The sequence below is a fragment of the Anomaloglossus baeobatrachus genome, chromosome 4 (genome assembly GCF_048569485.1).
Source record: "Anomaloglossus baeobatrachus isolate aAnoBae1 chromosome 4, aAnoBae1.hap1, whole genome shotgun sequence".
Classification (NCBI taxonomy): Eukaryota; Metazoa; Chordata; class Amphibia; order Anura; family Aromobatidae; genus Anomaloglossus; species Anomaloglossus baeobatrachus.
In genome coordinates this window covers 392,266,382-392,290,920 of record NC_134356.1, presented here as the reverse complement: position 1 = coordinate 392,290,920, position 24,539 = coordinate 392,266,382, and the positions used below count along the sequence as shown (strand labels likewise).

At 41.5% G+C, this 24,539-nt stretch overlaps 1 protein-coding gene across 1 annotated transcript; it reads right to left on the bottom strand.

Moving 5' to 3' along the window:
- Positions 1-337: 337 nt before the first annotated feature.
- On the bottom strand, positions 338-23,560 carry UCMA (upper zone of growth plate and cartilage matrix associated). The gene is made up of 5 exons (XM_075342588.1): positions 23,479-23,560; positions 21,739-21,804; positions 21,498-21,590; positions 10,659-10,757; positions 338-759 (listed from the first exon to the last, which is right to left on the bottom strand). The coding sequence occupies exons 1-5, from the start codon at positions 23,534-23,536 to the stop codon at positions 662-664; spliced, it is 414 nt and encodes a 137-aa protein (XP_075198703.1). The 5' UTR covers positions 23,537-23,560; the 3' UTR covers positions 338-661.
- Between the last annotated feature and the right edge of the window lie 979 nt (positions 23,561-24,539).

The following is a 24,539-nucleotide window of genomic DNA, read 5'->3' as shown; positions in this document are numbered from 1 at the left end:
TGGACGCTCCTGATATTTCCATAGTAAAGGTGCCTTATCATTTAGCATGTCTAGCAGCTATATATATGTGGGTTCTGTGACCTTGTTTGGGGCTTTTAAGTCCTGCATCATTCCTGTTTCACCCTTTACATGTGCACTTTTCTAAAATAAACTCTTTATATAAAAATTATCTGGGCGTTTGGTCGTTTGTCCTCCTTTTGTTTTTTTTTGTTTGTTTTTTTAGGTAAATATATGTGGATTCAGATTTGTAGGTCTTTTAAGGTGAGAAGTTTCTACTGAATGACAGTAACACGTCGCTTATATTACTTATTACTTTTATTTACGACTTTTAGTTGAGTTGAAATGTTTTTTAACTCTTTACATTTAAACATTACTTTTAAACCCCCACTGGCACATAATTATATTTTCCCCTATTATGTTCCAATATTATACTCCAGAAAGCTTTCTAACAGTCACCAAATGTTTTCTTGCAAGAGAGCGTTGGAGAAGAAACAAATTTTACAACAAAACAATCTGCATGTAAGCAACAAATGGTCGTCTGCAAATCAGTAAAGATTCTACAACCTACGATCTTTGGTTACTAGTACTGCTGAGCTATAGCAGAACTTTGTTAGTGAGTTATTAATTGTAAATTGTTCTATATACATTAATTCTACAAGTCTTAAATGTTTTGACGCTGGTAAAGGTAGGAAGGAGACAGTCCATCATAATGCCACTGGCGCCACTGCTCAACTTGTTCCCGGGTGCGCTCTTCTTGTTCTGTAAACAAATGAAAACATATTGAGCTGTATTTTCTACTGAGCAAATATACATTATATCGCTTTTCTATTTGGTAACTTCACTCACTTATGATTTAACTCTGGATATCTAAAGTAAAAGCTTGGACTCAGAAATATAGCAAATAATGGTATCAATAAAATATAACCTTTTAATAGTATGCCTTAAAAGGAAGTAAGGAATATCTCACTTCTCATTAAAAGAAGGGGGAAAAACACAGTATGTGAAGGTGCCTAAAAAAAAAACACCAGCCCAAGTGGTGTTTATAGGACTGAACACACCCACACCGATTTGGATTTCACATATGAGAATCCACCATTAAATGGAAAGGTTTTTTATACAACCGGATCACATTGGTCATAAGCAGAACAGACCAAACTCATACACTCTGGTGGACAAGCATATAGTCAAATAGTGAAACCACTAACACTAGTAGTGGAAGTATGGAATCAATGGATCAATTTTTCCATCAGTTTTCCTCACGTTTTTTTTTTTTTCTACCACACTTGAGGGAGAAAAAAAATATACAGCTAAGGACAATAGAACAATAGATAAAAAAAAAATGTAGGGGCACGTTTTCTGATTGTTTCTGGCAATCTATTCAGTGTTGCTGACAAATTTACAAGTTAGCTATTTCCACCAAACATTATTTGAAGACTGAATGTATACTCCATTTGTGCCTTGTCATCCATCTATTTTTATTTTTTTTTTATCCATATGATCAATGTATTTTTCAAAATACTATATACTTTAGTACATATGTTAGAACTAAACTTTTCCACATTAAAATTAACAATATAGGGATTGGGCTATATACTGATGTGGACATTGAAGCATATCTATACACATATTGCTGTTTCTTTTGCAAAGTACAATGCACCTCTTTACATCTGGATACAGTTATCTCAATTAGCCTGGGTATATATGGCGATTTTGCCTTGACACAAGTCGCGTGGAGAATGTTTAGTAGGTGTCGTTGCTAAATCGCAACACAATGTAAGTCAAGGGGGTCACATTGCGACAGTAGGGCCTAAGACACACGGCATGAAAATCGGACGGAGTGAAATGCGATAAAACATCGCATTCCACTCGGACCAATATTAGCCTATGTGTCAGCACCCATGAGTGATTATTTTCTCGGCCCCAATCGGACCGAGAAAACAATCACAGCATGCTGCGAGTGTAATGCAAGATTTTCTCTCACACCCATTCAAGTCTGTGGGGCGAGAGAAAGATCGCACTGCACTCGCCGGTGTACTGTGAGTGCAGAGCGAGAATGGTAATAGCCAGCTACGAAGGAGAGAGGGAGATAAATCCCTCCCTCCACCTCCTCCGTGCCAGCCCACCCCTCCTCAGTGACGGCCCGCCCCTGCAGCTCAGGTCCGATCGTATGATCGGACCTCAGTCACAGTGACACTCAGCTCCCGCTGTGCTGCCAGCGTGAGCCAAGTGTCATGCGGGGATCGCATTAGTCCCCGTGTGGCCCCAGCCCAAGGCTACTGTGACCGTAACAAGAATATCTCAAAATAGCCAACAGGACTTGCTTCTTGCAACCCTATTGACTTGTATTAACTCATTGAGTTTCGCCACACGATTTGTTTTATGGCTAAAGGGGCTGTGTAACCAATGCCTAATGCTTTAAGCAATCCTAGTGATGGGGTTTATTGATTGGGAGGGATTCATAAATTGCAACCTCTCTGCATTGATACTAGCTTTTGAATTCAAAAAGTCACCTAGGTTTACATAAGTCTAGGCAAGCTCATGTAAAGTTGTTTCATAATAGCTTAGTTTAGGATTGTTCACAAGAGTATCTAAGCTTTATATAACGCAGGTGAAATAAGTATTGAACACATCACCAATTTTCTAAGTAAATATATTTCTTAGGCCCTGTGCGCACTTGAAAAAGGATTTTTCTCAAGAAATTTCTTGAGTCTGAAAGATTAGCGCACTTGCGTTCAAAAAAATTTCCAATAACGCACCGAAAAACGCATGCGTTTTCGATGCTTTTTTTTTTTAGCAGGTTGGTCCCTGCGTTTTTCTACCATTATCTATGGCAAAAAACGCAGGTACCTGCAGAAAAGAAGTGACATGCTCATTCTTTTTCTCAAGAAATTCTGCAGAAAAAATGTTCTTGAGAAAAGAAACGCAGTGTGCGCACTGCTATTTATTTATTTTTTTTCCATAGGTTTTGCTGGGGAATGTCTGCAGAAAGGTTACCACCATTTTTCAAGAAATTTCTGCAGCAGAAACGCAAAAAAAGCGGGTAAAAACGCAGTGTGCGCACAGGGCCTAAAGTTGCTATTGACATGAATTTCTCACCAAATGTCGGTAACAGCCTATCCAACTCACACATGCAAAGAATTCAAACCATAATGTCCATAAATTTAGTGATTTATTATAATGTGAAATGACACGGGGAAAAAGTAGCGACACGCTTAGGGAAATTTATTTAATACTTTGTACAAAAGCCTTTGTTGGTGATGACAGCTTCAAGATGCATCCTGTATGGAGAAACTAGTCGCATGCATTGCTTAGGTGTGATTTTGGGCCATTCTTCCACTTGTTGAGCGAGTAGTTAGCTATTCATACTCGCTATGCTTTTAGCGAGTACTGTTTGCTACTCTCATATTTGTTACGAGTAGCGGGTGCAGTGTAAGTCATTGGGCGGCTTCTCACTTGCGAGTTTCTCGCAGTAGTGCAATGCAAGAAAATCTCGCATTGGAATCGGACACATGTTAGTGAATGATTCAGCTCGCATTAGCGATTTTTTTTTTTCTCAGTCCAAATCGGACTGAGAAAAAAATCGCAGCATGCTGCTTTTTTGCGAGTTTCTCACACCATTTTTCTCAATGATTTCCTATGGAAGTGTGTTTAAAGAAGGATCACACACGCGCACCAGCGTTCCAATTTGCGAGTGTGGCAGTAACTTCGCTCATTCATTATTGAACAGATGAATGTGACATCACATTTCCAAAGGTTAATTATCTGACACATGTGTAATCGAATTAATTTTGTTAAGATGTTGCAGGAAACATGCATCTCAATCGCATCACACACGCGAGTCAAATCATTAAATTATTAAAAACAAGCATCGCACTTGCGTTGCACTCTGACCTAACGTGAACTAAAATCAGCCGAGTTTTTTCCAGCCTAGTCGGACCGATTTTACACGCATAGGTGTGTTCCCAGCCATTGGGAAATACTTGCTAAGTAGCGAGTAACCCAAAAGCCATACTATTCACTACTCGCACGAGAAGTACGGCTTTCGGGTTACTCACTATTTAGCGAGTATTTCCCATTGACTTAACATTGCGCCCGCTACTCGTAACGAATATGCGAGTAGCGGCCAGTACTCGCTAAAAGCATAGCGAGTACAAATAGTCAACTACTCGCTCAACACTATCTTCCACATAAACACACTTCAAATCCTGAAGGCTCTGTGGGCTCCCTCTATGAACTCTGAGCTTTAGTTCCTTCCAGAAATTTTGTGCTGGATTCAGGTCAGGTGATTAGCTCTGCCATTTTAGCAGCTTTATTTTCTTTGTCTGAAACCAATTGAGAGCTTCCTTTACTGTGTGTTTGGGATCATTGTCTTGCTGAAATGTCCACCCTCATTTTATCTTCAACAATCCCGGTAGATGGCAGCAGATTTTTATCAAGAATGTCTCAGTACATTTGTCCATTCATCATTCCTTCAATTATCCCCTTCACGACCGGCCGATTTTTCGCTTTCCGTTTTTTTTTTTCGCCATTCTTTTTCTGAGAGACGTAACTTTTTTATTTTTCAGTCAATATGGTCATGTGAGGGCTCATTTTTTGTGGAACGAGCTGTACTTTTAAATGAAACCATAAGTTTTACCATATAGTGTACTGGCAAACGGCAAAAAAATTCCAAATGCAGAAAAATTGCAAAAAAAGTGCGATAGCACTATTGTTTTTGAGATATTTTATTCACTGTGTTCACTATATGGTAAAACTGATGTGTGGGTGTGATGCCTCAGGTCAGTACAAGTTCGTAGACACCAAACATGTATAGGTTTACTTTTATATAAGGGGTTAAAAAAAATCGGAAGTTTGACCAAAAAAAGGGGCGCACGTTTTACGCTATATTCCGTGACCCGTAGCATTCTCATTTTTCGGGATCTATGGCTCAGTGACGGCTTATTTTTTGCGTCTCGAGCTGACGTTTTTAACAATACCATTTTTGCGCAGATGCTATGTTTTGATCGCCTCTTATAGCATTTTGCGCAAAAGTTGTGGCAACAAAAAAACGTCGTTTTGGCGTTTGGAATTTTTTTTCCGCTACGCCGTATACTGATCAGATTAATTGATTTTATATTTTGATAGATCGGGCGTTTCTGAATGCGGCGATACCAAATGTGTGTATTTTTTATTTTTTTTAACCCTTTAATTTTCAATGGGGCGAATGGGGGGTGATTTGAACTTTTAGGTTTTTTTTTTTTAATTTTTTAAAACTTTTTTTAACTTTTTTTTTTTTATTTTACTAGTCTCCCTAGGGGGCTATTGCGATCAGCATTCCGATCGCTCTGCACTATCTGCTGATCGAAGCTATACAGCTGTAAACGGCAGATACGCTCTCTTTTTCTTTTGCTGTGCCGCTGGCACAGCGAAAGTGAAAGCAATTCATGTGTAGTACAGGAGTCATCACATGACCCTGTGCTACCATGACAACTATCGGAAGTCGTGTAATCGCGTCACGTGACTTCCGGTATCGGGCGGTAAGTAAAAGTTTACCGCGATCACGCTTATAATGGCGCTGTCACATATTGACAGCGCCATTTAAGGGGTTAAACGGCACGAGCAGATAATGATTCTGCTCGTGCCTAGCAGGCACACATCTCAGCTGCGAAAATCAGCTGAGATGTGCGCCGATCGCGGCATGCTGCCGCCGGCAGACCGCGGGCAGTAACATTATGACCGCTAGGACGTAATTTTACGGCCCGCGGTCGTTAAGGGGTTAAATAAAGTTTGCAAGTGCCATATGCTGAAAAACAGCCTTACACCATGATGTTCCCACCTCCAAACGTCACTGCTGGGAAGTTTTTTGGGGTGATATGCAGTGATTTTTTTTTTGCCTCCAAACATGGTGTGTATTATGGCATCCAAAGAGTTCAATCTTGCTCTCATCTGACCAGACTATATTCTCCGAGAATATCACAGGTTTGTCTAAATGTTGTTGAGCAAACTTTAAACATGCTTGAACATGTTTTTTGTTCACCAATGGAGTCTTGCGTTGTGTGTGTGCCTACAGATCATGGAGGTTGAGTGCATTACTTATTGTTTCATTTGAAACCATTGTATCTGCTGATTCTCTTTCTGCAGCTATCCACAGTAGGTCCTTGCTATCCTGTAACGTGACCTTTCTTGTTGTAATATCTTCCATCAGACGAGCTGACAACTTTCAGTTCCTTTATCTTCACTTGAATAAGTAGTACCCAGTAATATATTTTCTTACTACGGTTCTTTCCTCCTTTAAGAGGTGATTGTTCTATTTTCATTCTGTCGTTCTAACTATCATCCTTATGGCTTGAGATATCTGACTTACTATGCCTTTTTTATATATATCTATCGTTCCTCTGTTTCCCCATACTTTGGGACTGTTTTTGGATATCCCATGGTCTCCTTTGATCCCCAATAAGGCACCCGAGAAAAGATATTTGTTGGTCTCCACCGTAAAATCTTTCTCATAGCCTTTATTTGGGCATGCAGCACCTACCTCTATTTTTTTTTTTTGTCTTGTTGAACTTGTTTGTGGTTCTTATCTGTTGGGGATTCTTTTCCTTCGGTTACTTTTAATAATGCTATATTACTGAGTAGCTTGATACCAATATGTGGATGCAGCCTAGTGAAGACAAGACAAATTTCCATCAAGTATGTTATTCTTGTCAGTCTCCTGGTGGCACCAGGGTAGACCCATTGTCTCCTATGTTCCACAATTGAGGAGACTGTCATCCGTTTTTTTCTATGCAGTTTGAAGACAGCATGCTGCAAGGGTTAAAACATAATTTAGGCATGCCTGTCTTGTCAAAGTCCAATCTGTTATTTGGTATGTTTGTTTAAGCAGCAGGACCCTTATTATTGCTCAGACTATAAAATCAAACACATGGCAATCTGGAACGCCCCCTCCTGATTGACACCTCACTGTTAATGTGCAATCTTTACAGAGAGCCTAGTGTGGGCAGGGAAGCTCACTCAGCTCTGCTGTGTTGCTAAATCTAATACTTGTGATTGTGTTAGGCTGCACCCAGTAATCTAAGTAATACATCATTGGATTCAGGATGTCTTTGCCTACATCATGATGCTCTACGATGAAGTAGCAAACCCTGCTGACAGCTTCCCTTTTAAGTCTATGAGAGAGTTTACAGTGAGTACAAAAAATCCTTTTAGTTACCTCTTGCACCTCCTATGATTAGTTATATTTTGCTTTCCATGATTTGCCTTGGGAAGTTTAATTTTTAAAGATCACAAGTTGAACAAGTGGAACATTTTAAACATTTGAGCAAGAAGCAGAAGTCCACAGGCGTCATTTATTTGCTTATGACTTGACCGTGTATACACATTATGCACAACATCACAGACTTTAATGGGCCTTTCAAATAAATTTTATTTACTTCCATGAAGTCTAAGTTTCTTTAAAATATAGAAAGCACAAAACATATCTATGTATGGGGCCAGTAAGAAGCTCGATGAAACAAAAATATTACAATCTCTTAAATGCTGATGACTTTTCAGAAAGCAATAATTTCTCCACCTTTTATAGGGCATACAATAGAATCTGTCATATTTTAATATTGTATTGTAAGCCATGCATACTTAGCATTGTACATGTAAAAAGAAGCTGTTTTATAAGATTTAAATGTTACAAATGTGAGGAGAAGGGGATGTATCGAGATAAAAATATAGAAAAGCAGAGGCAGCTGCCTACGAAAGAGTTGAAAGCATGGTAAGGAATGTAGCAGCACTCTACTGAATGTGTGCACAGAGAGGCATTATTATGTAGACAGCACAAAAGGTAGTGATATAACTGTGTGGTGCATAAATGGGGGGTTTGTTACTGTGTTAGTTAGGAAAATGTAGGAAGGAATTCAGTTACAGGACAAATATATTTTTGACTGTTATTCAGTAGATAATAAATTAAGAATAACATTTTTTTTTTCTATTTTTGACAAATTCTGCAAAGACATCTTGAAGAATGGAGAATGGTAGAGTTGAGTACCTAACTTCGTTCTCGCTATACTCATAACGAGTACTGTCTAATATTCGAATATTCGTTCACAATAGCATGTGCAATGCAAGACAATGGGGAAAACTCGCAAAGTAACAAGTAGCCCGAATGCCGTACTATTCATGCGAGTAGCAAATAGTGCAGAATTCGGGTTACTCGTTACATTGCGAGTAGTCCCCATTGACTTGCATTGCACATGCTATATGGAATGAATACACGAGTATTAGACAGTACTCGTTATGAGTATAGCGAGTACGAATAGTTCGGATGCAGATTAGGGAAAGTTAAGACAACCAAACTTAGCCATCAAGAGACCTATCTATAGCCACTTATGATTGATCTGCAGACTGCATGTGTAAAACTTACCGTATTTTTCGCTTTATAAGACGCACTTTTGTTCCCCCAAATTTTGGGGGAAAGTAGGGGGTGCGTCTTATAATCCGAATATACGTATACGGGGGGGGGGGTGTGTGTATATATATACACTACAGAGTCCAGGGGAGGTGCGGGCAGCTCTGGAGCTCTGCTGGGGGACTTGTGAAAGCTGGGAGCAGCAGCGTTTGATCTCCTGCTCCCGCTCATATAATATGCACAGCCGCTGTCCACCACCATGGTGCTGAAAGTGCACCGCAGCGATGGGCTGGGGCAGCAGTGTATATTATATCTGCCTGCGCCCTTCTTTGATTGCACATGCCCCCTCCCCCGTGTTAGCTATGGCCCCCATGCTGCTGCAAACAGTAAAATAATAAACTTTTTACTCACCTCCTCCAGCGTGTCTGCCCGGCCTCCCTCCTGCTGCTGTGATAAGGCACAAGAGATTTCACTCTGCCGTGCCGATCACATGACCGGCCGAGAACCAGGAAATGCAGGAGGCCGGAGCTCAACCCCGAGGAGGGGGACACAGACAGGACAATGCTGGAGAAGGTAAGGAAAGTTTATTTTACTAAAAGCAGCAGCATGGGGCGATATATAACACAGGGAGCTGTGTGCCAGCAATAGTGGGCCGTGTGCCGCCACATTGGGCCATGTGCCAGCAATAGTGGGCCATGTGCCGCCACATGGGGCCGTGTGCCGCCACATGGGGCCATGTACCAGCAATAGTGGGCCGTGTGCAGCCACATGGGGCCGTGTGCCGCCACATGGGGCCGTGTGCCGCCACATGGGGCCATGTGCCAGCAATAGTGGGCCGTGTGCAGCCACATGAGGCCATGTGCCAGCAATAGTGGGCCGTGTGCCGCCACATGGGGCCGTGTGCCGCCACATGGGGCCGTGTGCCGCCACAGTGGGCCGTGTGCCAGCCACAGTGGGCCGTGTGCCAGCCATAGAGGATGTGTGCCAGGCATAGGGAACATGTGGCATCACTGGGCCATATCCAGATTCAGAGGGCTAATTTTAGGATGGGGGGGCTATGAGGGACATATACCCTATATGATTTGTTAGACGGACACTGGCATTATAAGACGGACCCCATTTATTAAAAAATTCTCTATTCCTTCACCAAATTTGGGGGTGCATCTTATAATCAGGTGCGTCTTATAAAGCGAAAAATACGGTATATATGGTGGTAACATTGGTCTTAGTTAATGTTTATTCAGTTACAGTATGTGTACTGTAGACCAATGCTGCATCACCTCTGCAATTGATCGGTGCCATTGATATTGTGTATGCACATACCTGTTAGGCTTCATGCACAGGTGCATTCACATGAAGCCTCACATTCTGGCAGCTTTGTGAAAACACAGTCATCAACACCACTTATCTCCTTATGCCGTACTGATGGTGCCAGTCATCCCTTTTAGGATCTGGTCTGGGGCCTGAATTAAATTTAGACCTCAGAACTATTTTGTGTATCTATATACAAACGGAGGATGACCATTCGGGGCAAAGATGTTTTAGCAACAAACTCTACAATTATCAAGGGAAGTAGTTATTTGCAGTCTCGGCTAGATGAAGAAAAGGAAAGGGAAGTCTACAATCATAGAAGACCTCACCTTTAAAGAGGTTTCCCACTACTAATGTGACCCCCCCTCCCCTTCTTCTATCCTAACTCTTTCCTAATATACTGCTATCTATTCTGCTCCTGTAAGCTTATGTCTAAGAGGCTCGTAAATACCTTTTAATTGTTGTAGCTTTGATCCTTCTGGCTGCAGACCGAAATCGGACCAACTGAGCAGAACACATCACTAGTGGGGACTGAGAGGAGAGTGATGTGTGATCTGGGCATGCGTGCCTAGATAGCTTTCACTCACAGATAAGCAGTTCCACACCCACCAGTGACATGCCCTGCTCAGTTGCCCGAAAGCATCAGCAGCGCCGGAGACAGGTAATTACAAAAATTCTTTATTTTTATGTGACATGTGTTTTCTCTGGTATGTTTCACACGGATCAAGTCAGTGTGTGGTCCATGTGACACCCTTGCTTTTGTCAGAAAATGGACATGTCACCCGTGTGCTCCAGACGGACACACGGTCTGTGGGAAAACACGGACGTGTGCGCAGACCCATTGATTTTAATGGGTCTACATGTGTCCATGTCTCCGGTACGTGTGAAACAGACATAACGGAAATGTGTATGTGTGAAAGAGGCCTTAGGCAAATCCTTGTATAACAAGTAATTCTTAATATGAGAAGCTCACCATCCTGCTCCTCTTCAACAAAGTTCTCATACTCATTTCTCTGCTCCTCGTAGTACTCTCTCCTGCGTTCATCTGCTGCCAGGCTCTGGCGGTTCTCAGCTGGAACACAAGAAGAATTAAGAAGGATATTGTAAAGCATAGTCACATTGACTTGGACTTATCATTAGAGTCCTCTAGTGATAAAATTACTGTTTTATCAGCAGGTGATCAAAATCATTTAAGTATTCATAATGAATTATACCCAAACTCTCCTACAGCTTTCCGCCACACCACTGATTGACAGTATTGTGCCTATGGACAGTGTACACAGAAGGCTGCCAAACAGTGGTGTGGGCGAGGTTATACAGAGCTCAGCAGAGAACTGATAGCTCTGCATATAAGGCCCGTTTCACACATCAGTGAAAAACACAGACGTTCTTCACTGACATGTAAAACACGCACATGTCCCTCCGTGTTCCGTGATTCACGGCACACGTGGGTTGTCCATGTGCAATCCGTGATCCATGATTGCATATGAACATTACTCACCTGCCTTCACTGCTGCTGTCCATGGTGCTGATCTCCTCGGGTCTCCAGCGTCCGCCCACCGCTCTCAGCACCTACTTCCTGGTTGGGTTTTCCTACTCTCATGAATATTCATGAGCCAGGCAGAAACTGCCGACAGCGGAGGCTCCAGAGCGAATCGCAGGCAAGGTAAGTTGAAAATATTTAATATGTCTGTGATTTTCTGGTAGTCCGTAGTGTGATCCGTGGGTCATCAGTGATGCCAGAAAAAAACTGACTTGTCGCCGTGCAGAATCACGGCCACGCGTGCACGCTGCACGGAGACACGTTCAGTTAAAAATCACTGATGTGTGAGCAGACCCATTGATTATAATGGGTCTGCGTATATCAGTGATTCTGGTACGTTTTAAAAAAAGCACAAACGTACCAGAATCACTGACGTGTGAAAGGGGCCTAAAACAGTGATTTTAAGAACTCTACAGCAAATAGCCCAGTAAGGGACACATCACTGGAATTAGGGTCTCTGTTGCTACACCCTGCTGCTCTCAGATGAGGAAGCAAAAACCTGGAGATACTATATGTGTAATTGGTGTTTGCAACAGATCTAACCCACATAATTTGAAAAGTAACATTTCACTGAGTGGCATTTATTCAGCTCATGGTCTACCTGCAATAAAATATACACACTATCATTTTGAATATGTACCAATTTCTTTACACCTTAACTATTTAGTGTGGTGCACGGTCATTTTCATTGATCAAACTTCTGTGTCTGCAATAAAATATGTAGAGTCTGTCAGTCAGTTCTGTTTCTGGAGCATTTATTAATGTGCCTTGGTAAATGATGAAAGATGATCAGGTAGTGCAAATTATATTTTGGTGTTTTTAGGATCATAAACCTCAGTTCAGATGTGGCACATTTGTTAACATAACTGAAAATGTGCATCATTACAGCTTTTGCTTGAGTTGATCAGGCAGCTGAGTATAGGCTCAATAGAAAGTTTATGGACTCCCTACTCAGATGTGTAAGCGGTTCATGCAGATGCACAATGATCTGCATGATCGGAGGGGGTTTTATATATAATATAACTTTGTAAGGCTGCATTTAGATTCATGTAATGTGATTACATTGTAGCATCCATATAGCTGGGATATTGCTTTCTTCATAGCATGTCTATCAAACTAACATTACCAGCATCATCAATCTCCATGCCAATGACAATGTTAAGTTTGCGTTAGACAATGTATGGTTCGACCAGGACTTTTCAATGGGGCCAGTTTTGGGAGCTACACGGAACACAATGGCCGTGAGTAGGGATGGGCGAACTCGAACTGTAAAAAGCTGTGAAAAGTTCAGTGTCCATACCGAACGCATGGTGTCCGTGCACACGACCTCGAACACGAGCTTTCTGGGACGTTTGTGTTACAGTTTGGGTTCGGGGCTGTAAAAAAAAGCACGATATTAAAAAAAACATTATGATCATACTTACAGGTCCCGCGACGTGTCCTGCAGACTCTGTCTCCTGCCACTTCCACGTCCGTCAGATCATTGTTGTGCCGCCTGGTAACCAGCATGGAGTTACAGGACCTTCCGTGACGTCATACCAATGTATCCAGTCACGTGTGAATCTTGTATTACGTCATTGGCTACAGAGTGTTCACGTGAGTATGACGTCATCAAAGGTCCTGGTGCGCCATGATGTGATGCAACAATCTCCCGACAGCAGCAGGTCAGCTGCGTTTATTTCCATGCAGCTGAGGCGCTGCTGTCGGAAGAATGGGGTGATGCAATACGAGACGCAAGTGCAATCATCCCCTCTGTCAGCCTCTGCTTCATCAATCTGTAGCAGGCCTGACATGGCTCTGTGCTTCTCACTATGTATAGATACTGTTTGTGCACAGTGATGAAGAAGATATGACTTTGCTCTTTGCTTCTCACTATGTATAGACACTGTCTGTGCATAGTGATATAAAAGAAAAAACAAATACCAGATCGTTATAAGAGGCTAATGAATAGGGAATCATACTGGATAATTAAAATGGCCACATTAAATCCAGAGGGTTTGAATATAGGCATTGAACATACTCATCAATTATTAATAATCAGATACAGACGTTTGATAGGATTTTATATTTTTTGTTAAATTTTAATAAATTATAATTCTTAAATTATTCAATGATATATTGTAGTAATTCATATATTGGGGATTTAAAGATATATTATTTATATTTATTAATTATATCTTTCCTATTAATAAGATTATATACATTAGCCCTTATTACCTTATGATGATTATTGGTAAGTAATGGTTATTTTCTTATATGATGTTTTTTTATGAAGTTTTTTATTATGTTTTTTATGAAATCCTATGTTTTAATATATACTTGTGTATATATATATATATATATATATATATATATATATATATATATATATATATATATATATATATATATATATATACTTATTCCAGATATCATATGGTTTTAATCATATATGTCATAATTATATTTTAAGTATTTGTATCATAGATCACCTTGAATTCAAATGATTTAATTTTTTTTATGAATTTTTTTTATCTTTGTCTATGTTGACTGAATAATTGTTTTTCTATTGTTTTTCTATTGTTCCAAGTGTTTTAATTGTGGTAATTATGATTGTCTTTATAAGGTGTATCAAACACTGTCTAATTAGCACCTGATGAAGGGGACATAAGGTCCCGGAAACGCGTTGTGAAATTAGTTCATTAAACAGTTAATCTCCTCCTGGTATAGCCTGGTTCTGTGCAGCGCCCGGACACTGCTATTTTTCTATTCAAGCCATTGCTGTGCATAGTGATGTAGCAGAGATGACATTGCTGTCCCAGTGGATTTTGTCGGACTAAGGATCTTTTAATAATAAAGATTGAGTCTCTACATTTTTTTTTGTTTTATTTCTAATAGAAAAAAAAACACAACACAGAATTTATTTTTGTTTCCTAGAAATTCATGGTGGCCATGTCTAATTTGGCATGACACCATGAATTTCGGGCTGAATACCAGCTTTGTATTCTCAGATGATACTAACTCCTTTATTACCCAGCATGCCGCCACCACCAGGGCCACTGAACGAGTCGGGTAAAGCTCCTGGAAATGGCGCTACGAAACAATACGCCATTTCCATGGACGGCTGTGGGCTGTCGAGAATCACAGCCCTCAGCTGCCTGGCTTTACCTGACTGGCGATCAAAATACGGCAGGAGCCCACGCATTTTTTTTTAATTTTTTAAATAAAAAAAAATAATGGGCTTCCCTATATTTTGATCGCCAGCCAAGGTAAATCAGGCAGCGGGGAGTGGCAGCCCCTAGCCATCCAGTTTATCCGCGCTGAGAATCAAAAATACTGGGGAGCGCTATCTCTTTTTTTTAATGATTTATTTATTTTTACAGTACAGTGCTGTCAGGCAATCACAGACACGACACAGAGAATGCAAGGGCTCCCGCTTCTTTTTCTTTTGCTAGCTAAGGGTAATCCAAGCAGCTACTCGCTGCTAACCCCCACTGCTTGCTGCTACCTTCACTGGCAATGGAAAATCTAGGGAAGCCCTTTTCTTTTTTTTGCCATAGTAACCTGACGGGCGGGTTACTATAGCAACGGTGATCTCCGATCACCTGATTCCCGGCGCCGCTATTCACCGGTGTGTGGCAGACAAATCCCTGCATGTGGGCTGACTCTGTAAAGAGCGCCGACATGCAGGGACGGGGAGCCGAGCATGTGCCCGAGCATCTCGCCGGTACACGGTGCTCGCTGAGTATACAATGCTCTGACGAGCGCCGAGTACCGAGACACTGACACTGCAGGACCTTGCAGACGTCATAATCATGTGACCAGTCTGTAGCCAATGAGATAATACAGCATTCACACGTGACTGGTCACATGGCTATGATGTCATGGAAGGTCCTATTGTCAGCGGTGATTACCAAGAGGGCACAGCGATGATTGGACTTGGCAGCAGAAGCGACGAGAGACAGAGTCTGCAGGACGCATCGTGTGACCTGTAAGTATAATGACAATGTTTATGATTAACGATATTCTTTATTTTACAGCCCCCCACCCTATCCCAATACTGTAAAGCTCAAGTTCGGTGTTCGGACGCAAGTTCGCGTTATCTCAGAACCCAAACTAGAACTTTACAAAACGTTCGGGCGAGTCTCCTGAACACTGAACATCGGGGGGTTCGCCCTTCACTAGCCACGAGACCTTTGGAACATGGTATCAGATCAGCATTAAGGTTGGTTAGATCTGCAGCACCAGGTACTTGGGAAAAAATACAACATCATGTAGGATTATTGCCATTGTTTAGCGGTACAGACAGGGGTTTGTCGATTGATAATGAGTGGAGCTACTGTTGTACAGGATTGACAGATCATGCAAGGGAGGAAGAGGTTTCAACATCAGTATTTTACAGTTGCATGGCTGCTTTGGCCTTTTGGCTCAAATTGTCAGGAGTTTGGGATGTAACCAAGGATTTCATGGTACGGCAAGAGTTGAATGGCTATTTAAAGGGAAGGATAATGTGTGATTAGAGGCATCCACTTTATTTTGAAAGACTGGGTAGACTGTTGAGGGCTTTAAAAGGGGTATATAGCTCAGGCTGGGAGATGTTGTTTCAGGTGGCGTTCAGTGTATCATTTTGTGGCGAGTTTAGAATCAGCAAGTTGGTGAATGCTAGTAGTTGCAATATAGAGATGTAGTTTGTAAATCTAAGGTAATTTTACATTAAGGTGAGGTCTAAGACTGCTATGGAGGGTAAGGGATGTGTAATTGAGCTGTGGACAGTGGAAAGTTTATTTGAGTGCCTAGAATATATTATGTCACAGTACTTGGCAGTGAGGGGGAGTAACGCTGGATCTCTGTTGATTCATACTAATCGTTTGACATTGTCGCGGTTTCAGTTTATATCAGTTTTCAAGAAATGTTTAGCGACTATTGGTCTAGAAGGGTCTAAGTTTGGGTCTCAGTAATTTAGCATAGGAGCAGCAAGATGGGGGCTGAGTGCATTTGTGTTACCCAAGATTGGCTGATGGGAGTCGGAACGTTTCCGATAGTATGTTCGTGTGAAAATGTTATAGCATGGGCGGACTGGGTGTCATGCCTGAAAGTTTGTAACAATTTGGTTGTTGTCTTTTCTTTTTCTGCTGGCCCATTACTGGTATGGGTGCTAGGCCATGCTAATGTAGTGTGGGGAGCATTGAGGACAGATCTCCCTTGGGCCGTCATCTTGGCCTCCATTAAGAATAGATGATGGTTCGGTGGATTGGGGTGAGTGTTATGTTATGGACGAGATTGAATCTTATTTTCATGCAAGTTTGGGCAGACCTCCTGATATTTTCATAATACACCTGGGGGAAGGAATTTGGGTCTAAGAACTTCCAAGGATTTGATCCATGACATCAAATTTGATTGTCTGTGGCGCATATCATCTTACCTCGGTCTTGTAATAGTTTGGTCTGACATAGAGACCCAGCTTGCATGGAGGCATTGTCGGTCCATTGAGGGTTTAAACAAAGCTTCCATAAACGTTAACAGGGAATTGGCTCGCATTTTGGTAAGAAACTGGGCATTGTGGTATGACACCGGGAGTTGGAAATTTAGTCGCAGAACATTTGCGACAGGACGTGGTTCACTTGTCACACTGAGAAGAATTGTTATTTGGGCACTGGGTTTGAGAGATGGCCTAGTCAGGGTGTAGAGGGACAAGCATGCATAAGGTTTCATGCATGCCTGTCATGGCAAGAACAAATCTTTGGAAAGCCAATTAGTGGTATGTTATGAGAAGGGGGAGTGGGGGTCAATCTCCTACTCCTCATTTTTCTAGTTTATAAGTTGTCAGAAATACTTGGGGGTGGGGGGTCCCTAGTGAGCCGAGATCTCAGAGGCACAAATTAAGGGAGACTCCATTCAGCAGGAGGGCCCCCAAATTGGTGCAATGTGGTTTAGGGCAGAGACGAGCAGATGATGGTGCCAGGCCTTTATTGGCGGGGCTTCCATAAACCGTCTCCTTGTATGTTATTTTGATATGTTAAAAATTAATAAAAGTCTGCTGTGGCCAAAATTTTGCAAAGAAACCTGTAGTGTTTGCCATTATTGAAGAAGGAGAAAGAATAGAGGGGGTAAAAGTGGGTTTAGGTATTGGGTAGTTCGGGTTTGGGTTAAGGTAATGTAGTTTATTATGTCCTATTATTCTGTGGCAGCAGCTGATGGCGCCAGGTGTGTATCGGTGTGGCTGCCATAGACCTTTTCATTGTGTATTATTTTGATATGTTAAAAATTTAAAAAAAGGCTGCTGTGGACAAACTTTTCCAAAGAAACCTGTAGTATTTGTCGTTCTTGAAGAAGGGGAGAGAATAGAGGGATAAATCTGGGTTTAAGTACAGGGTAGTTCAGGTTTGAGCTAAGGTCAGCCATTCCTTGGTCAAATAGGGCACATACTGCAACCCTAAAAGGGCGGGCCTCATGACTAGAATGCCTGCTAGGCCCTGGTGTGGTTATGAGGGTAGTTAAAGATGGGAGCCTTGTTTTTATTTAAAATGGCGTTTTGCAAGCTGGGGTTCAGAGTTTCTTTCAAACTTGGGGGAGGGATCAAGGAGAGTTCTCATTACGGGTTCTTACCTGATTGGTAGGGGGATCAGCATATAGGCAGGGCACGTTCAGTTAATTGGTGGATTAGCATCCCACCCATCCACCAATTATTTATTTATTTATTTATTTATTTTGTAGGTGACTAAAAAATTGACTGTTTTCTGTGTTGTAGGCTGTGTAGGGTTAACCCTTATGTCATGGTAGTGGGCGGGAATGGGTCTTTGGAAAGCCAATTGCTGGTATGTTAAGGGGGAAGTGGGGGACCCGCTTTAGGGGTTAGTATCTTACTCCCCTTTTTCCTAGTTTATTAATGTTCAGAAACACTGTGGCAGTCACTACTGAGCCGAGGTCTCAGAGGGACAGATTATGGGAGGTGCCATTCAGCAGCAGGGCCCCGAATCGATGTGACGCAGTTAGGGGCATCAAGGAGCATCTGATGGTGCAAAGTTTTTATTGGTGGGGCTTCCATAGACCCTTTCTTTGTATGTTTTAGTGGGTTTAGATATGGGGTATTTCGTGTTTGAACTAAGGTGAACCATTCCTTAATCATGTAGTTTATGTTCTATTGTTTTGTAGCAGGGAGCACTTGTACCCATAATTGTTCAATGGTAAAACTAAGTGAAGGAGGGGGTTATGTGTTCGGTATTTTTATATTATACATGACCGAGGTTTGGATAACATCCTTACTAACATTTATCCATTGTGGAACTGATACAACTGGATGCATTTCAAAGCAATAATCTATATTGTAATTTTACATTCCATTATTTGTAGAGGGGGGTGGTGATGGTTAGCAGATCATGTGACTGCCTGACATACAAATGTAAGGTAATGCTTTTGCATATGTGGAACCCTATGGATAAATAGCCACAGTAACATTTGGTAAGTGCAGGAAGGGATTTCCAAATTGTGAGAATTCACATCACAAAACTTTCCACTCCAGGCCTGTAGGGAAAGCTCGACTAACTGACGTCAGGCTTAATAGCTGATGTCGGTTGAGGTCTCTTTTAAGAAATGCTGAGGGTGGGGTAATAGTCTTTTGAGTAGAGTTGAGTGTGGGACAGGTTTAAGGAAGAAACCTGGTAAACGGTGCTGAGTTAGACCGATACCAGAGGAAAGCTCAGCAAGTGTGAGAGATCCAGAGTGAGGGTCAGAGGTGAGGTGAGACAGAAAGGGGGCGGAGTGACCAGTTCAGTTCACCCCAAAATAAGCAACCCGGACACCGGAGTCCAAGTCTGTACGGGTTCGTTCAGGCCCAGCAGAAAAGACCAGAGGGCGAAGGGGACTTCAGTCCCCTGGCGCAGTAACACTTGTAGCACCGCCATCAATAGAGCCAGGGACTGCAGCGGAGTAAGTAGTGCTCAGGAGAACGGCTCTCATCACTTGCTATACAAGTGAGAGGTCAGGGACATGTTTTAGACAGCCCAGGACTTAAGCAAGCATACAGAAATAAGGAGGCCTCCTATCTCACAAATGTGGAAATTCTAACGGTCACCCGACCACCCGGACTGTATCCTGGACTTAACCTTACTAACAACATCAGTAAAGGTACAGAAAGAGAGACCCGGTGTGTGTGTGTGACAGTTATTGTTATCAAAGGTACAGCTCTCACTATAGACTTCGTTTGCCTGAACATGGGGAGTTACACATCAGTGGCCCTGAAGAGACCGGTATCAAGACTCGTGTGGTAAGCTCCCTCCCTGTGTGTAAAATCCCAATCCTTCCCAAAGGCCTCGGGAACATCCCCCCACCTACGGGGAGCGTTACAAACTAGCTGCTTTGTCATCACCCCAGAGGTCTGCAAGCAGCGCCAGTAATATTACCGAGAACTGTAGGTGGCGTCACAAGACACTTTTATTTTATTTATTTTTACCAGACTTCTTTTAAACTACCACCAGGGCCACGGGATCGGCACAGCCACCTGTGACAATCCCCTGAGAACTAAAAGCCCGGGACCGGGTACCCCACGGCCGTGGGTCAGGCACATACGTTATCCATAGGTTTTAGATTTATAAATTCATTTTTTTATCTTCAATGTTTTTTTATTTTTTTTGTTTTACAGTAAGAGACCTATCTATCATCTCACTATCACTATGGAACAGACATGTCAATAACCTGAAGCTGGTTTGGGTGTATCCGGCCAGGCGATAGACACATCTCTGTTCATGGTCCCCGTCCAGATTATAAAAGTATATCTTTTTTTCTTAGATGCTAGATTTTCAGAGAACAATATGATGCAGCCACGATTTGATCTATGGTTTGGGCAACATGAATCAGGTAATAGGTTCCCTTTAAGGATAAAACTGCAGCAGATTACATTATATCGATCCTAAAAAAACACATGCATCCAAATGGAAATATGCACAAACGTGTGTCAAATGGATACGCAGCTGACCTAAACGTTTCATCCATCATATTCTAAGGCAACACCTCTGTTTGAATACATAATTCTCCTTCAAAAAAACTATCATAAAAAACTTTGTTGTCATGTAAAAGCAAAAATAAAGTTCATGTAGTGAGTCTGCTGCAAGACAGAAGATGCAGCCAGCCATCTCCAGCAAGCTGCTCCTATGAGCTGAAGGTGAGGATACTAGAGGCTCGGCTGGTTTCTCCAGGCTGCCCTGCACCTCCTGCAGCTGCCTGGTGCTACCCAGCACATACCAGACACTCAGCTGCTCCGCTCAGTACACGCATACTGTGAAAGTAAAGAGACTCCTTCATTGTACAAAGTAATGAAAACAGCATCGTAGCCGGAATACCTGACCGTTAAGGAAAAAAGTCTACATGAGTATAAGATCATTCAGACATGGCTGAATAAACTGTGAGATGATGTTAATATTTCCTGAATAATTGCTAATTAAATAAGCAAATGGAATAGACGTATGTGTGATATTCCTGCTGTTATAGCAACTACTCAAGTTATGAGTATCAATCAGCATCTAATGAGAATAAGCCGGTGATTGACACATACATTCCCATCTTACACATTGATGTCATATAGTCACAGAATCTATCTTGATAACGGTCCCGGCCACTGTTGTGGGGGCAGTACAGGTGATCGCGCATGCGCTGCTCTCTTCTTTCTCGAGTAATGGAGTACTGTCAATTGAAAAGTGAACTTACAAGTCTTCCAAACAATACAAGTCTTTTTGTTCCCACCCTATCCCTGTATCACTCCGATTTCATATGGTGTGTTATTTTCTTTTAGATTCCACTTCAATCAATAGGAAAAGAATTGCGCCATTGGTGCTGCATTAGAGAGATCTTCCTAGAAGCAGCTGCACAGGGGCCCAAGAGGTCAAGGGGGGCAATTTCTACCCCCAAAGCAGGTGGAATAGTGCATTTGATGAGTTTTTGGGCTGTAAAGGGCCCATATATTGTTCTTGCACAGGGGCTCTTTTCTGTCTGTGTCCGCCAGTGGGCCTGTATGTACATGGATCTGCCGTGTGATTGTAGCCCAGGGATCAAAATAAATGTACTAAATAAATATACATTAATTAATAGAAAATTATACAGCTAAGCTTGGGATGCTTTTTGTTGTAAACATTTAGCGACTATCAGTATTAGAATGAAATCTCCTAAACCAGATTCAGTCTTAAAATCCAGTGGCAACAAACAAATTCAGTCCTTTATGGTGACCCCAGGAAACCTGACCGATTTCAAGGAAACCACAGAGCAGAAAAATAAACATGTATCAAAAGCAAATACCCTCACCATTTATTTCATCCTGGGACTTAGTTGATCTCTTGCCACGTTTCTTGAAGAAGTTGGAGGCCTCAGATTCCTGCATGAAAATCTTATTCAAGCCTGTGGATAGAGTGCACTTTAATGGTGTTTAAGGTTTATATTGAGATCTAGAACAGAACCTCTTACTAATAGGTTCAGTTACTGGGATGGTGAAACAAGACACTTTTTCAGGCTATTTTGCAGCCTAATATGTGTAGACAATACTTACTCTCTGTCCTGTCCGCTGCCCCATCATCACTGCTTCTTACCGCAGCACCTTCACTGACATGGAAAACTAGAGAGAAATCAAAGAGGAGAAATAACGTCATATTTATATGAAATGGATTAATATATTGTACTTTATATAGATATGGTCCTCTGTAAGGTTGGATTCACTGAGGCTGTGATTTTAAATTCCTGATAAATCTGTCAAAAAACCCATATGCTTTTGATTTGCTGCAGTAATTTAGCAAAATTATGAAGTGTTAAATCTGTGCCAAATTCAGATTAAAATCCACATATAAGACAAGAGAATGTTGAATGATATGTCATTGTGTCTAAATTTATAAGTATGGTATAAGAAATGAAGGATGGAGCTGCTATAATCCCATAGACATCAATTACACATATGTCATCCATAGCATATACACGGATTGCTTACTGTGAATGTTAGCACATAAACCTAGCACTTTTCAGCAATAAGCTTGTTTAAAATTCTATAGTATAACTAGATATTTACTAATTCATCTAGTGTTTTCTCTCATATATCTGGGATATAGATTGAATGAACTTCTCATATGTACAAACATCACATAATAAAACCCTTTGTGTGGGAAAGCCACAGTGTCTCAGAGAGACATATACATATTCCTCTCATATGTAAGATATTCCACAGTGTATCAGAGAAACATATACATATTCCTCTCCTATGTAAGATACCCCACAGTGTACCAGATAAACCCTTTGTAAAATATCCCATAATATATTGGATAGATTTCTTGTATTTAAAGCATCTCACAATGTATTAGGTATACCAGTCAAATGTAAAGCATGCCATAATATATGATAGATGCGTTGTATATAAATCATTCCACAATGTATCAGATTGACCCATCATATGTAAGATATCGCACAAGGTATGAGACCCTCCATCCCTGTATATAAAACATCCCACAATGTAGTATAGACACTTTGTGTATAACTCCTCCGTATATCAATCATTTCACAAAGTATCAGATAAAGCCCCCGTATATAAATCATCCACAATGTATCAGATAACCCCCCCAATATAAATTATCCCACAATGTATCAGATAGGACAGCTGTAAATAAATCATCCCACACTGTATCAGATAAACCCCCGTATATAAATCATCCACAATGTATCAGATAAGCCCCCATTCCCCCCATATATAAATCATCCCACAATGAGTCAAATAGAGACCCCATATATAAATCATCCCACAATGTATCAGATAGGAACCCCCTGCATATAAATCATCCCGCACTGTATCAGATAGGACCCCCCTGTGTATAAATCATCCCACACTGTATCAGATAGGACCCCCCTGGTATATAAATCATACCAAACTGTATCAGGCAAACCCCCCATCTATAAATCATCCCACATTCTATCATTCAACAAAGTATCAAACATGTCATATCTAAAATATCATCACACAATGTCCCAGACAGACCCCTCATATGTAGGAACACCACACAATCTTTAAGATGTCACTTGCAGGAACACCACTGAATAGATCAGAGAGACCGCTCATATGTGGGGAAATGACCCAATGTACCTGATAAACCCTAATATCTCACTGACACAGTATATCAGTTAAGCTGTTAGACATGACAAATAATACACCTTCGTATACGGAAGCGACACGTCAGGTAAACCCCTCATATGCGACAACATCACACAGTATCAGACCCTCCTGACTCTAGATTTAGTAGATATTTTTTACCTCCAAGAAGCACTAGTGTTGTTGCAACTGCCAGAAATAAAACCTGTTTCCAGCTCATCTTTGCAGAGATTCCTTGTCTTGTCTATGGGCTGCAAGGGACTGAGAAAAAGTTACAAATTCCTCATGTGTCAGATAGGAAGGTGAGGCAGGCAGCTGGAATCTAGGGAGAAGGAGGAGCATGGTCACTGGATACCTATGGACCCTGCAAGTCAACTATAATAATATACAACCTTATAATATAATATATAACAAATAATCTTAACTAATGTTAACTAAGAACCTTATGTTCAGTTTTGAACACTTTGCTTTAGCCACATGTAATATTTGGATGTGTGGCCCATGTCTTTTGTTCAACAGTTATAAAATTTTCCATAGTCTCTCATTTTTTTTCCTTGGTACCGGGACTGTGTTTTTAAATTAGCCGGTGACTGTAAAAAAGGGTCCCGTCCCATTTGTTCTCAGCTGTCTGAGACCACATGGAAGATGCTTTTTTGAGATCAGTTGACTTGGTGTTGGTACTGTGTGGCTGACATTGTTTCTGTGTACTTGGGGTGGTGAGGCCCAGAGTCATAAGGGCTTTGTCTGCTGTTGGGCATCTAGATTACTCACACCCCTGGTGTGGTGTTGCAGTGATGGTGGTCATCAAACACAGCTCACAGGTTAGAGACCCTTTAAGAGGTTCAACTTAACGTATCACTGGGCTTACACATTTTGATCAAAATGTTAATAAACATCTTGATCAGTTTGCTTAGCCACAGTAGATTAATGCGTATTATGGATGTATGGTCCTTTACTTTTTTCTACAATTCTGAACAAATCTTTGTACATTTTGTAAATCAGTAGGTTTTTGTGTGGCACCCCTGAGGTTTCAGTCACCACAAAGGTACTGCCCCTCATCCAGAGGTGTGGTATTCCATCCTGGGTAAGGAGGAGGTCACCACCGGTTCACACAAAAGCACAACACTCCGACTCAGTAACATCTCATCAGACATGGCAAGGGCGTGATTATACCCGAAGCCAGGCTGGGAGGGTTGAGTCTTGGGGCATGGGAACACAGTAGT

What these genes read in the sequence shown, in the direction of transcription:
- UCMA (XM_075342588.1), bottom strand. Translation starts at nt 23,536, where the DNA reads ATGAGCTGGAAACAGGTTTTATTTCTGGCAGTTGCAACAACACTAGTG. An exon ending in GGCAGCGGACAGGACAGAGA is followed by an intron (nt 21,591 to 21,738) that starts GTAAGTATTGTC and finishes CTCTATCCACAG; the next exon opens with GCTTGAATAAGATTTTCATG. An exon ending in GTCCCAGGATGAAATAAATG is followed by an intron (nt 10,758 to 21,497) that starts GTGAGGGTATTT and finishes CTTGTGTTCCAG; the next exon opens with CTGAGAACCGCCAGAGCCTG.